This window comes from Thamnophis elegans, chromosome 3 (assembly GCF_009769535.1).
Source record: "Thamnophis elegans isolate rThaEle1 chromosome 3, rThaEle1.pri, whole genome shotgun sequence".
Classification (NCBI taxonomy): domain Eukaryota; kingdom Metazoa; phylum Chordata; class Lepidosauria; order Squamata; family Colubridae; genus Thamnophis; species Thamnophis elegans.
This window is the reverse complement of record NC_045543.1, coordinates 149,844,022-149,858,418: the sequence shown is the minus strand read 5'-3', so window position 1 is coordinate 149,858,418 and position 14,397 is coordinate 149,844,022. Positions and strand designations below refer to the sequence as shown.

General features: G+C 51.2%; 1 protein-coding gene across 1 annotated transcript; it reads right to left on the bottom strand.

Annotated features, from left to right (window-relative positions):
• Window positions 1-1,306: 1,306 nt before the first annotated feature.
• Window positions 1,307-12,976, bottom strand: LOC116505332 (B-cell differentiation antigen CD72-like). The gene is made up of 8 exons (XM_032212506.1): window positions 12,012-12,976; window positions 11,800-11,937; window positions 8,710-8,787; window positions 7,968-8,345; window positions 7,251-7,429; window positions 5,653-5,738; window positions 2,642-2,773; window positions 1,307-1,806 (listed from the first exon to the last, which is right to left on the bottom strand). The coding sequence occupies exons 1-8, from the start codon at window positions 12,079-12,081 to the stop codon at window positions 1,788-1,790; spliced, it is 1,080 nt and encodes a 359-aa protein (XP_032068397.1). The 5' UTR covers window positions 12,082-12,976; the 3' UTR covers window positions 1,307-1,787.
• Between the last annotated feature and the right edge of the window lie 1,421 nt (window positions 12,977-14,397).

Below are 14,397 nucleotides of genomic sequence, written 5' to 3'. Positions count from 1 at the left end.
ACCCTTACCTTAAGTTGAATCGGCTTGCTTTCAAAGCGCTATTTAAAGCGCCCTTCTTTCTCCGCGCTGGCTGTTTTCGCCCTGTTGATGATGTCAGCAACGCGGTTTAATCGGGCGCGGCTTAGTCGAGTGCGGTTTTGACGGGTCACGGAGGGGATTTAAGGTGGTTCTGGCAAGTGTCGCCGGCATCTTCATATCCGGTCACATGGGCGGCAAGCCACTCCCATCCGGTCACATGGGCGGCAAGCCACTCCCACAAAAGCGGCCACACCCACAGAGTAGGTTTGAACAATTTTTGAAACCCACCACTGCACCAGGTGCACCTGTGTGCATCCAAACACTCCCTTCTTGTGGCCTCACGCTTCCTCCCAGAAGGCTGGGCCTGAGCCTTTGATGCTGGCAGACCCAGGTTAGGCCCAGCTCTGTCTCCATCCTGGGAGCTGACCCTGCTGAGCTGCAATCCTTGAGTCGTCCACACAAGCCGCCCTGTGCCCAAGTCACTGCCCCATCTCCGCCCACCCTTCCCTTCCTCCAGCCCAGAGGGGCTCATGGCCAAGAGGCCCAGTGCCAGCTGTCGGGCAAAACAAACCTGCTCCTAGATCAGTGGGTCTCAACCGTCCTAATGCCGCAACCCTTTAATACAGTTCCTCATGTTGTGTTGACCCCCCCCCCCGCAACCATACAATTATTATAGGTTTTCCATATTTTTTTGAAAATATGTGTTTTCCGATGGTTTTAGGCGACCCCTGTGAAAGGGTTGTTTGACACCCCCCCCCCAAAGGTGTCCCGACCCACAGGTTGAGAACCACTGCCCTAGATCTTCTTCCCAGATGCACTGGACTCCAGTATCCATAATCCCCAGCCAGAAGGATGATATGCAAATCAGAGGCGGTTGACAGAAGCCAGGCAGGAAAGAGGAGCTATGAAGGCCGTTTTACCCTATTGAGAACCTGGAGTGTGTGTGTGTGTGTGTGTGTGTGTTGCTGCAGATGGTGGCCGAGATCATCAGGGCCAAAGAGGAGCCGTGCGGGTGAAATTGGCCAGGGGGCAAAGCAGAGACTGACCTCCAGTTCCCATCATGGCGATGTTGTCCTGCGGTTTCTTGACAAATGGGACAAATTCTGCAGAAAAGGCTTAGCAGAATCAAGTTTGGCGCCAGGACTGTGAACTAGAACAAGGCGACATTGGAGCTTCCGTCCCCTTGGACGCTCTGAGCTTTGCCCCCTCCCACCCTGACGGAGCGGCTGCTCGGGAGTTTCAGGCCACCCCAGACGCTCCCTGAAAAGCACGACGCATGAACTCCCTCCTTGCTGGACAGCTTTATTGGACTCACAGGCTCCGGAGGCTTACCAGGATGGCCTCCTGAGGGGGTCCCTGCAATGTGGCCCAGGTGCAGCCAGCTTTTGCGGTTTCCTCCTCGGGGTGAAGCTAAGGAAAGGCTCCCCTTTGGGCTGCTCTTCAAGGGCTACCCACAAGGCCCACGGACCATGGGTCCAAAGGGTGAGCATGAGCAGAACTGCAATGCACATGCCATGCTCCCCAGCACATAAAAAGGACCCACCATTTCAATGTGGTTGGCAGCCCCTGCGGATGCCTCTGCCATCCACCCATGGTCAGTTCTGGAGGAGGAAGATCCTGGCTGCCACCTGCTTCCTTAGTGGAGGCATCCACCTCTTGGGAAGAAGGCTTCATCCTGGCCCTGGAGCTGGTGGGCAGCATCAGCCGCAGCTGCCAATAGACAGTTTCACTTGGTTCGCCGCCTGCAGTCCAAAGAGATGCGAAGTCTCTCAAGGGCCCCATTGCCACCTTGAAGGAAGAAAGCAGAGATGTTGTCACCAGGAGGGAAAGAAGGTGAGGACGACCCCTCTGGGCAGCTGGGCCGAAGAGGGTGCGCTGCATGTGAAAAGGGTCTGGGGTCCTGGTGGATCGCAGGCTGAACATAAGCTGGGGGGGGCTATGAGGTGGCAGCAAGAAGGGTAAGGACAGTTCCGGGCCACATCGACAGAAGCAGAAGGTCAAAATCAAAAGACATCTTTGCTCTTCCCGGTTCTGCATGGGGAAAACCGCTCCGGAATGCTGCACCCCCATTTCAGGAAGGGTTTGGGCAAATGGGGGGGGGATGGGAGAAAACAAAATGAGCAGAGATGGGGGGGAACGGCTGATTTGCTGAGTCTGGAGAAGGAAGTCTGGGGAGGGGGGTGGGGCTGAAGAGGCAGAGATCAAAGCCAGGCACAGAGATTTTGGGCTTCAATTTCAGATTTTGGCTGGGTATCAGGAAGAATTTCTTAAGGGCAGAAAATGCCCCCCAGTGGGCCAGAGGGAGCTTTGGGGAGAGAAAGAGCAAGAGGCTACCAGGAGGTTCTTAGGGTGGATTTTGTTCTACAGCACCCTGAATGGGGCAGGAGGGGGGGAGAGAAGGGGCCCCAATGAGATCCAGAGTCCTCGTGTCACCTTCCATAATGTTCTTATCCCGGTCATGGAATTAACCCAACTAAAAAAGAGAAACCAACTAAAGTTAAAACTAAACACATTTGGGATTTTCGATCTTAGTTCGTTTGGAATCAGAATTCCCAGATCTGCGATGCGGGAGAGGAGTCTGCGCTTTCTCGGGTCTCTTGGCTTCATTAAGGGGGTTGCGTACCCATTGTGGGAGGGGTCCTCAGGACTGGCTGCCTTCTCGCAGATGTATCTGTACCATGCTGATGATCTTTGTGACAGTTGCCCATTGTGTATGACTGCATGGTCACCGCCGTAGGAGTTATCTAGAGTTTCACTGGAATGTTTAAAAGACACTTATGAAGAATAGCAATAGCAGTTAGACTTATATACCGCTTCATAGGGCTTCCAGCCCTCTCTAAGCGGTTTACAGAGTCAGCATATTGCCCCCACAGTCTGGGTCCTCATTTCACCCAGATAGATAGATGATAGATGATAGATAGATAGATAGATGATAGATAGATAGATAGATAGATAGATAGATAGATAGATAGATAGATAGATAGATAGATAGCAATAGCAGTTAGACTTATATACTGCTTAATAGGGCTTTCAGCCCTCTCTAAGCGGTTTACAGAGTCAGCATATTGCCCCCAACAATCCGGGTCCTCATTTCACCCACCTCGGAAGGATGGAAGGCTGAGTCAACCTTGAGCCGGTGAGATTAGAACCGCTGAACTGCAGATAACAGTCAGCTGAAGTGGCCTGCAGTACTGCACCCTAACCACTGCGCCACCTCGGCTCTTGAAGAAGCCCCAAAGTCAACATATTCACAGATTTCTTTCTTTCTCTGCTGAATGTGAAACACAAATTCTGCAGCAGCCGAATTCCCCAAGTGGACTAAAGCAGGTAAAGGACGCCAGAGACGGTGGCAAGAGAGTTTCTCTGCCAAGCAACTGCCAAGACCCAAATGGGGATCTTTGTGCCATGCAAACACGGGACCTGTGTTAAAAGCAGCCCTCTCCGTGGGCACGGGGCTTCCCTTCAGATGTGACAAGCTTTTCACTTTTGTGCTGCCTTTGAGCCGCTCTTGACACCTCCCTCTGCTGCAGTTTCAGAGGGGCCCTGGCCTCCCCCTTCCCAGTGCTGAAAGGGGGCACCCACTTCAGGTCACCTGAAGCAAGACTACGTCTCCCCGTTCCCAGTCTGAGGCCTTGAACCAGTGCAGCAAACTGGGTCTCGCCTGGGAAATAAAGGTAAAAGTTTGCCCCGTCTTCCTCGCAGTTTCTTGGCCGAGGGAGCCAGCATTGTCCAAAGACATTTCCGTGGTCATTGGCCAGCATGGCTGTTGCCTTGAGGCCCATGGAATGCTCCTCAGAGTCTCACTTGCTTGGGGGCGTCAACCCTGACATTGTCACAGGAATGGCACCTATTTATCTAGTTGCATTTTCATGCTTTCAAATGGTTAGATGGGCAGGAGCTGGGCAAGAACGGGAGCTCACTCTGCCTCGTGGTGCTCGGGTATCGCGTGACCCGTCAAAAGCGCAAACGTCATAAGCACGCCAAAAACACCGCGGGGCTAAAACCGCGATTTCAAAAGCGCGCCGACAACAGCGCGCCGACAACAGCGCGCCGACAGAAGTGCGATTTCATTTAAGGTAAGATTTAAGCCGCCCTGAGTCCCCTCAGGGAAAAGGGCGGCCTATAAATGTCCAATAAATACCAAAATACCAAATTACGGTTAGGTTTAGGGTTAGGTTTAGGGTTAGGTTTAGGGTTAGGTTTAGGGTTAGGTTGAAGGTTAGGTTGAGGGTTAGGTTGAGGGTTAGGTTGAGGGTTACGTTACAGCGCGCTTCTGTCAGCGCGCTTTTGTCGGCGCGCTTTAGGGCTAATTAGTCGCTAATTCGTCGTGCGGTTTTGTCACAGTGCTTTAGACACCGCGGTTTAGTCAGGTGCGCTTTTGTTGTGCGCGCATTTGTGGTATCGAGCCCGGGCTGTCAGCTTTCCAGCTGACAAGCTCAGTGGCTTTAACCACTGAGCCGTTGGGCCCCCATCACCTGGGAAATAGAGCAATGGAAAAACACAGTAAGCAAGTTAAACAAGGAGGGAGCAAAGGGCCTTTCATGGGTCCCAGAGAGATCGGGGGCACTGACAGCTGTTGAGGTCCTCCTTGCGAAAGAAATAGAAGATAAGAAATGACAGAAGATGTGGAGGAGAGGTAGGGGAAGAAGAAAGAGGCAAGGAGAGGTGGGTGGGAGGGAGAGAAAGAGAAGGAGAGAGGGTAGGAAGGAGAAGAAAGAGGGTAGGAGTAGGGGAGAAGTAAGGGAAGGAAAAAGGGGAAGGAGAGGAGGAAGGAAGGAAGTAGATAAGGAAGGGAGGGAGAAAAGAAAGAGAAAATAAGGTGGTGCCATAGCAGGTGCGAAGGATGGTAAACAATACATTCCAAATTATACCTTATATCCTTTTAAATGGAATAATAATAAGAATGGCAAAGAAAAAGAATAACTATGTGAATGTATACCTATAACTGCATGTAAGAGAATAGATGACAGTAAAAATATAAAGCACAATATAGGTAAATAATACTTGATCATAAGTAGCTATAAATAAATAAATGGATATAAAAATGGATAACGAACAAGGAGATTATGAACGCAAGATAGAAATGTATAGAAAGGAAAACACTAACTGCAAAGAAACCGATTCGGAACTGCGGTATGATATACGACGGAACTTATTGTTCCTATGTTGTTTTTAAGTTAAGTTATTAATGTGTTTATGTGTTCTGTTGATGTGCTTATGTGTATAAAATAAAAACTCAAAAAAAAAAATGACAGAAGAAAAATGCACCAAGGAAGAGCAGTCGAGCAGTTGGAATACCTCTCAGTTCATAAAACAGGCCAAACTCGGCATATTCCAGGCGATGCAGATAAAACACCCGCCCTCAATCCCTCCAAAGCAGCCTAGGAAGGAGCCCAGAACCAGGAAATGCAAACCTGGGCTGGGTGGTCGGGGGGGGGGTGGGTGTATGGAAGGGGCGGGGGGGGGGGGTTAAAAGTCTCCCTGCAGAGCTGCCTCCACACCTTCACTGCCAGCAGCCGAGCACTTCTGCCAGAGACCTGGAGGGAGAGCCAGGATCTCCAGTGGGTAGAGTGACTGCCTGCTTCCCCAGGGCAGCCTCCTCTGCCACTCCACCCCCCAGCCTCCACCACTCACCCTTTGTAGAGGGAACCATCCACCCACTTCCAGACTTTTTTGTCTTTCTGAAGTCCGACCCAGAACGAATTTGAACGCGAGGAACTCTAGAAAGGAGTAAAAGTAATAAACTGGTAGCCAGCAGGGGTTTGTTAAAAACAGATCATGCCAAACCAATCTTTATTTCATTCTTCAACGTAGTGACTGAATTAGCAGACCAGTGAAATGCTGTGGACATAATATAGTTATGTAGTTTCTGTAGCTGCTCCGGCTCTGTGGAATGAGTTACCAGCAGAAATCCGGACCCTTCCCACTCTCGTGGCCTTCCAAAAAGCCACCAAAACCTGGCTGTTTCGACAGGCCTGGGGTTGCTGATTTTCTTTTTTTTATTTTTTATTTTTTATTACACAGACAACAATGGGGAAGGGAGAAGATGGGGAAAAAAAAGAAGAAAAAGGGGGAGGGGAAACCCATCTTCACATACAATATGTCGTTTGATCACAGGTGCATGATTGCTGATTTTCAAATCAGGTCCAACCCCCAGTTTAACCCTAATGTATGTTGTGTTTTTGAATTGTTTTTTTTTTTTTGTTCTTTCCCCTATTTGTCATTTTATTTTTATCTTGTATTTGTAAGCCGCCCGGAGTCCTTCGGGATTGGGCGGCATATAAACTCATTAAATTACAAATTACAAGTCAACCAAGAAGACCACAACCTACTTCTTGGTAAGCTAGAAAAATGGGTTCCACCACAAAACCGCGGACGACAAAATCGCGGTCGACGAAAGCGCGTATGTGACGTCATCACAGCGCGACGAAAAAGATCGAAAAATGTAAAAATAAAGCGAAAACCTTACCGTAACCCCCCCAAACCTAACCCTAAACCTAACCCTAAACCTAACCCTTAACCTAACCCTAAACCTAACCCTTAACCTAACCCTTAACCTAACGAAAAACCTAACGCTAACCCTTAACCTAACGCTAAACATAACGCTAACACTCTAAACCTAACCCTAACCCTTAACCTAACCCTAACCCTTAACCTAACCCTTACCTTTATGTGAATCGGCTTGCTGTAATTTAATTTTTATTTCAATTTTTCGATCTTTTTCGTCGCGTTGTGATGACGTCACATACGCGATTTCATCGACCACGCTTTTGTGGAACGCGGTTTTGACGGGTCACGAGAAAAATGGGGGATAGACAGCATCACCACCAGGTGGATTCGTAACTGGCTGACAAATCGTACTCAATGGGTAGTCCTTAATGGTACTACGTCTACATGGAGGGAAGTAAGCAGTACCAAAAGGCCCAGCACTCAATATCTCCATAAGTGACTTAGATGAGGGAATAGAAGGGGAACTTGCCAAATTTGCGGATGATACCAAGCTGGCACGAATAGCCAACATCCTAAATGATAGGCTGAAGATCCAGATGGATCTTGACAAACGTGAACTCTACAAGGTTTGAAGAGGCAAAATTTCTGCTCATACATTCTAAGCATAAGTTGGTGCTGCTCCGTTGAGACTGGGGGTGTGAGGGGGGGGGATGTCCTTATGCCGAATCTTATGGAGGGAACACATCCCCCCCCCTGAGGCTCTTTGCTCCGCCTTTCCTCACCTGGGTGAATGCTTCACCCACGGCCTCCCAGAGCTCTTGCACCGACCAGGGCTCCGGGAGGACCAGCAGCCGCGAAGACTTCTTCTCGCAGGCCACCTTGCTCTGCGACCACGACTCCCAATATTCTGACGCCCACAGGCACTTCCAGCGGAACAGTGTCCATCCGTCAGGGCAGCACCCTAGAGGGAAGGTTTGGAGGGGTGAGTGGCGTCCGCTGGAGATTCCTCGGGTCCGCTCCACCCAGGGCCACTGGAGGCCAAAAGGGGAGGACGACTGGGGAAGGGTCAGCACTGCTCCATGATGCGCCCCCGCCCCCCACTCCATCCCGCTGCTCTGAGCTGCCATCGAAGCAGCTGTAAGTTGGCCAGGGGTGCGGGGGTGCAACCAGCATCTCCGGGGAGTCCCGTGACGAGGAGGCGGCATTTGCAACAGCTTAAGAGGAAGCTGGTCACGCTCTTGTTCCCCTGGTCCAGGCTGAGGAACCGATACTTTGGGGACGAGGTGTAAGATGCTCAGTGATGCCAGGCTCAGAATCTGGGGGCTGCTCATGCCAGGAAGTTACCAAATGTGGAGAAGCAAGCCCCCATCCCCACCCCATATGTGGGATTTGCCCACCCAGACCTCGCCTCCTGCTCAGGGGAGCCCCCCAAGGTCCCCAACCACGCAGGCTCTTCCAATGGCAGGAAGAGGGGAGCCCAGACAGAGCCCAGATCCTACCAATCTTCCGGCAGGAGGAGGCCTGGCTGAGGTTGATCTTCAGGCTGGCCCGCTCCCTCTGCAGGAGAGCCAGGCTGTGGTTGGCCTGGCCCAGCAGGAGTTCCTGGTGCTGCAGCTGCCGCCAAGTCTGGTTCTTGGCCGCCTGGCTCTGCCAAAGGGCCTCCGTGGTGGAATTGAGCTCCTTCTTGGTGGAGTTGAGTTCCTTCTGGGTGGAGTTGAGCTCCTTCTGGGTGGAGTTGAGCTCCTGCTCGGTCAGGCGCAGCCGGTGCCGGCTCTTCTCCAGGCTGGCTTGCAGGTGCTGGGTTCTTTCTCCCAGGAAGAGGCTCTTGGCCGCGTGGTCGCGAGATGCTTGCTGGAGCTGCCGGGAGGCCTGCATGTCTGGAGGGAAAGTGGGCGCGGGTGAAGATCTCGTCTCCGGGATCCTGGGCTGCCAGGTGGGAGACAGTTCTCAGGTCAGCAGCCCTGGCTCTCCCGGTGGTGGTGCCTCCTCTGTGGCGATGAGCAGGAGCTGAGTGTCCTCAGAGCAGCAGTCCCGCACAGGCAGAGGCTGCCCCACAGCCTCCCATAGTGGGGCTACCCTTGGCTTGCGTGGGGACCTGCCCTCCCTCAAGTGCAGAGGGAGACACGATGACACCTCCAGGAGACCCTTCTTCTCTCCCCACCCAAGAATCTGGGCGTCTGCCCACTTGTTCCCCGGAGACTGCCGGGGTGCCGGTTTGTGCGTAAAGCAGCTGCTACTCACACTGGACGCCAAGCGTGATGTTGGTGGCCAGAAGGAAGAGGCAGAGGGCCAGGGCTCCCAGCATTGGGCGGGTTGTCACTGAAAGAAAAGTCCAGATCCTTCTTAGTGCAATGCCCCCCCCCCCCCGCTCGGAAAATTGTTTCTTCCATAATGTGGAATAGAGGAGAGATCACCTGGTGTCTTATTAAAACAGTTGCTGCTGTTATCCCGCAGCTGAGTAAAGCTGGAATAACGTCCAGTGACATAAAAAATAATAAATCTGCAAACTTTTCTCCAAAATCTGCCCCCCCCTTTTTCGTGTAAATGTGTTTTATTTTCCATTTTCGTATAGTCACACATATACTGTACAGAACCGGGGCCATATAACATTAAACAATAAACACAGCCATTCCTCTTGTCGACAACGGTTCCACCACAAAACCGCGGAGGACAAAATCGCGCTCGACGAAAGCGCGCATTTGACGTCATCACAGCGCGACGAAAACATCGCGCTGTGATCGAAAAATGTGAAAATAAAGCGAAAACCTTACCCTAACCCCCCCAAACCTAACCCTAAAGCTAACCCTAAACCTAACCCTTAACCTAACCCTAAATCTAACCCTAAACGTAACCCTTAACCTAACGCTAAACCTAACGCTAACCCTTAACCTAACGCTAAACGTAACCCTAACGCTCTAAACCTAACCCTAACCCTTAACCTAACCCTAACCCTAACCCTTACCTTTATGTGAATCGGCTTGCTTTAATTTTAATTTTATTTCAATTTTTAATTTTTTTCGTCACGCTGTGATGACATCAAATGCGCGCTTTCGTCGAGCGCGATTTTGTCCTCCGCGGTTTTGACGGGTCACGGTCGACAATACCCCCCAAAATAGAAACCCAATGTACCTCTTCGACCCTCCATACACCCTTTCTTTCACCCCCCTTCAACTTTCTCTCTTCCCACCATCATTCCCCTCTACCCTACTTCCCCTCCCCCTCTACCACTCCTCTCTCCCAGTACACTCCCTCCCTTCCTTCTCATCCTCCCTCCAATCCTCTCTCCCACCCACCCCTTTTTCTTTGTATCTCCTTTCTCCCCTTTTCTGTCGCAAACACTTTCTCCATTTCCCTCTGCTGTCTCTAGCCCCCCACCACCACCACTTGCACACCTAAACTGGACCAGCTCCAGAATAATGCCCACTTCAAACACGGCTGTGTTTCCGCTGCCAAAATAGCCTTTTTGTCCTGTCCCAAGCAGAACAATGCAAAGTGTTGACTTTAAAAAAAGTTCATCTAAGAAGCGGGAGGTGAGAAACGAAACGGGAGCTCTTCCCTCCCCATCAGTGAGAGGGTTGAGGGTCTCCGCATCCCCCCCACCCCCACAGCAGCTTCTCTTTACAAAGGCTTTTTCCTTCTCTCACTTGCTCAAAAGGAAGGAATTGGCTCCTTCAGATTTCTCACCCTCATCCCCAAAATAGGAAAAATACCTTCGCCTTTCTATTATCCAGGCTCCCTTTTTCTTTCTCTCTTTCTAGCCCACCCAATGATTCAGTTTTCGGGTATCAGAGAGGTTGCCACAAAGAGGGTGTGGGCAACCTATTCTCCAAAGCACCAGAGGGCAGGAGAAGCAGCCACGGATGGAAACTAACCAAGGGGAGAAGCAACCTAGAACCAAGGAGAAGTTTCCTAATGGTTAGGACAATTAATCAGAGAACAGTTTGCCTTCAGAAGTTGTGGGTGCTTCATCACTGGAGGTTTTCAAGAAGAGACTGGACCTCCACCTGTCTGAAAGGGTACAGGGCAGGGGTGTCAAACTGAAGGGGCCTGGATCTGACTCGTGGGGTACTTAGATCTGGTCTGCGGGTACTGACTTTACAGTGGTAGAGACCAATTTGATTCTGCACCTGATAACTGCAGCAAGACTGTTGGTGGCGCAATATTGGAAGAAGGAAGACTTGCCTACAATCCAAGAATGGACATTGAAAGTCACAAACTTAGGCGAGATGGCTAAAATATCGGCATATCTTAAAGACCACTCAAATGAGAGATATAAACGAGACTGGAAAAAATGGATTGACTATATACAAAATAAATACGGGACTAAGAAATTCCAGTTAGCCTATGCTTAAGATCAGAAATGATTCAATGTAGAATGTCATTAATTTCTTTATTTCTTTTTTCTCAATAGATTTTAGACTGTGTTAGTTAAAAATCCATACCGTGTACGGGTTCTGGGAAGTCGGGGGGGGGAAGGAGGAGGGGGGGGTGGAGGGAGGGAGGGGCACACACAACAAAAAAAAATGTACTTCAATGTCTTAATGATTGACAAATGATGACATATTTGTGTTTTTGTTTTTTTTTAAAGAAAAATAAAAAAGTTCTGTTTTAGATCTGGTCTGCGGGGCTGCCCCGGAAACAGCAAAGGACCAGCCCGCAGTGCTTCTGCCATTGCAAATGGGCTCCCATTCACCCGGCCCTCCCGAGCTCCGTTTTCACTGGCAGAGGGTTGCAGGAGGCCATGGCAGCCGGAAACGGAGCTCGGGAGCCTGTTTGGGCCACCACAGGCGCCCACCCTGGCCACACCTGTTGTTGAACTGGCCACACACCCTGCCCACCCCCCGAGGTCAAACAGAACCCTGATGTGGCCCTCCATGAAATCGAGTTTGACACCCCTGGTCTAGAATCTCCTGCTTGAACAGGGGGTTGGACTAGAAGACCTCCAAGCTCCCTTCCAATTCTATTCCAATTGATTGATGCTCGAATAAAGTTTGGCTAGTTTTCCTCAACAATTTGATCCTTTCTTTGGTGAACAAAATTGCAGAGGGTTATTGAATTAAATCTTTCTTTCACCTTTCATGTGAGCTCTCTCTCTCTTTATCTTTCTCTCTCTCCCTCCCCTCTTCCCCCTCTCCTTTCCCCAGCTTTTCCTCTTTCGGTCCTTGCTGGTGGCTCCTATTTTCTCAGCTGAAGTGAGCGGGTGGCTTAGCCTTGGAGAGAGGAACCAGCTGGGCATGTGCCAGCTGCAGCCTCCTGCCAGCTGTCCAGGCATAGGCAGGAGAGGCTTCTGCCAGCCTGGAGCTGGGGGGGGGGGGTGGTACAGCTACTCACCTGGTCTCCAGCGATGACAGAAGGTGGCCCAGCAGGGCAGTTCTGGGGTGTTCTTCAGGGTGTCACCCTCTGCCGCCTCTTTCTCCAGGCCAAGGGGTACCTGGAGGTTCTCATAGGTGAGCTCCCCCTCATTGGGCTCTGGAAGACAAAGGGGGTCAGGAAGGAGGGGATGGAGGGAAGCCCGGAAGGACCCTAACCAGGCTGACCCTTACCTTCCCCATGGCTCTTCTCTGGAGGGCTTCTTGCAAAGCGCAGGTCAGCGTAGGTGATACCCCCAGCCATCCGGCTGCCCCCAAGGCAGCCCCGGAGCGGCCGAAAAGGAGGAACTGCAGGGCAACAAGAGGCGTCTGCTCAATGCTCTCCTGGGGAGGCAGAAAGCAGAAGTGGCTCTCTGGTGGGTGGGGAGCAGCTGGCTAAGCCCAGCCCCAAATTCCCGCAACTCTGGCCCTGTGGGGAGCCCCAAAGCTCTGTCTCCAGGGACTGAACTGCTGCCTCTGTGGACTTTCCCAGCCCAGCGAGACACGAGCGCTCGGCTTCCCCCCACTGAATGGCCCAGCTCTGCAGCCTCCCAGGTGAGCCAGAGGTTCTGGGAGGGGAATCGCTTGGTTCTGCAGTGCCATTGCCAGCTCTTAGTGACCACATCGACCTTCTCCGAGACCACCGTCCCTCCCTGGTCCTCCAGTCTCCCCCAGGGCGCTTCCATTGTCCTTCCCCCGGGCTGCTGGCCCCCCTTCCTTCCACCTTTCCCAGCCTCAGAGCCCTCTCTGGGGATCTGGGTCTTTGCAAAATGGGTCTCAAGTCATAGTTTAATTATGGCATCCCAGGGATTGCCAGGCAGAACTCTGATCTTGGGAGTGAGCCGATCCAGGCGTTTCCCAAGCCCCTCCTTGACGGCCCTTCATGATGTTTGTAGGTGGAGGCAATCAGGATAGCTGAGAATCTTCTCCTTCAGGCTTTTCCTGCCAAGTTCTCGCCTGCAGCGAATTCCTTGGCTGCCCGATTCCTTCACAATCACCCCTGCAGGATCTTCTATGGCTGGTTCTAAGGCTGTTACTGGAAGTTGCATCTCGGTCCCGTTTTTACTCTGCTCCATGCAGCCATCAGAATGACAGCATCATGAGCAAATACAGGGTATAAACATTTAACAACCATAAACTAAACTAAACTAACTTTAGCATCATCCCTCGCTTGTACTTTTAACTCCCCTTTTGTAAAGCTAACTTTAGGTAAGTTGTAACATTCCCTGTTGATTCATTCATAAGCTATCTGGAGTTTCTTAGTCCCATATTTACTTTGAATGTAATCAATCCATCTTCTCCATTCCAGCTTGTATTTCTCATCTGAATGGTCCTTGAAGTATGCTGATATTTTAGCCATCTCTGCTAAATTTGTTGCTTTTAACGTCCATTCTTGAATAGTAGGCAATTCTTCCTTCTTCCAGTACTGCGCCACCAACAGTCTTGCTGCCGTTGTTAAGTTCAGAATCAAATTGGTCTCTATAACTGTATAGTCTGTTATACCTAATTATACCATCTTTCTTCCTCCAGTTTTAAATCATGGCACGCTTGCTCCAGTCCAGTTCCCCTCCATCTCCCTTCTGCACCTGGGTGGAATAGGTTAGGGGAGAGTTTTCAGCCGTGTCTTTTTTGCTCTCTTAAAAGGCATCCTCAGAGGGTCTTCTGCCCCCCCCCTCCATCACATCACCCTCAGAAGGAAGGGTGTAGTGCAGCTCAAACTCCAGAAACAATCGGCATTCTCTGCCCTGCTGCCCCCACCCTCTGCTATCAAGGATGATGAAAAGTGCTTGGTGGCGAGGGGAGGAGGAGTAGGAAAGAAGAAAGATGGGCAGACAGGGATGGGAGAGAGAGTGGGGGGGAAGGTGAAAAGGAAGGGGGGGAACGGTTCTGGAGAGAGGAGTGGTAGAGGCCGAGGGGAAGTAGGGTAGAGGGGGATATTGGAGGGAAGATAGAAAGTTGGAGGGAAGAGGTGTATGGAGAGCGGAAGAGGTATATTGGGCTTTTATTTTCTGGCCAGCTGACCAGCTGTGGCCAAGCAGTCTTCAAGAAACATCGGTGGGGAAGGGGGATTGTGCTCAGGCCAGCCCTGCGGCCCCTTCCTGACCTCGGTACACCCACGTTACACCTATCCTCCGCGAGCTGCACTGGCTGCCTATTGGTCTCCGGATACGCTTCAAGCTGCTAGTCGTCACTTATAAAGCCCTTCATGGTATTGGACCTGGGTACTTGAGAGACCGCCTGCTGCCAATTACCTCCCAAAGGCCCATTAGATCACACAGGGTTGGCCTCCTCCGGGCTCCATCTACTAGCCAATGCCATCTGGCTACTACCCGGGGGAGGGCCTTCTCTGTGGCAGCTCCGGCCCTTTGGAACGAACTCCCCGCAGAGATTCAGACCCTCACCTCTCTCCAGGCCTTCTGAAAAGCCATTAAAACCTGTGACCCGTCAAAACCACGGTCCACAAAAGCGCGATCGATGAAAGCGCGCATTTGACGTCATCACAGCGCGACGAAAAAAAAAATTTAAATTAAAGCAAGCCGATTCACATAAAGGTAAGGGTTAGGTTTAGGTTTAGGTTTAG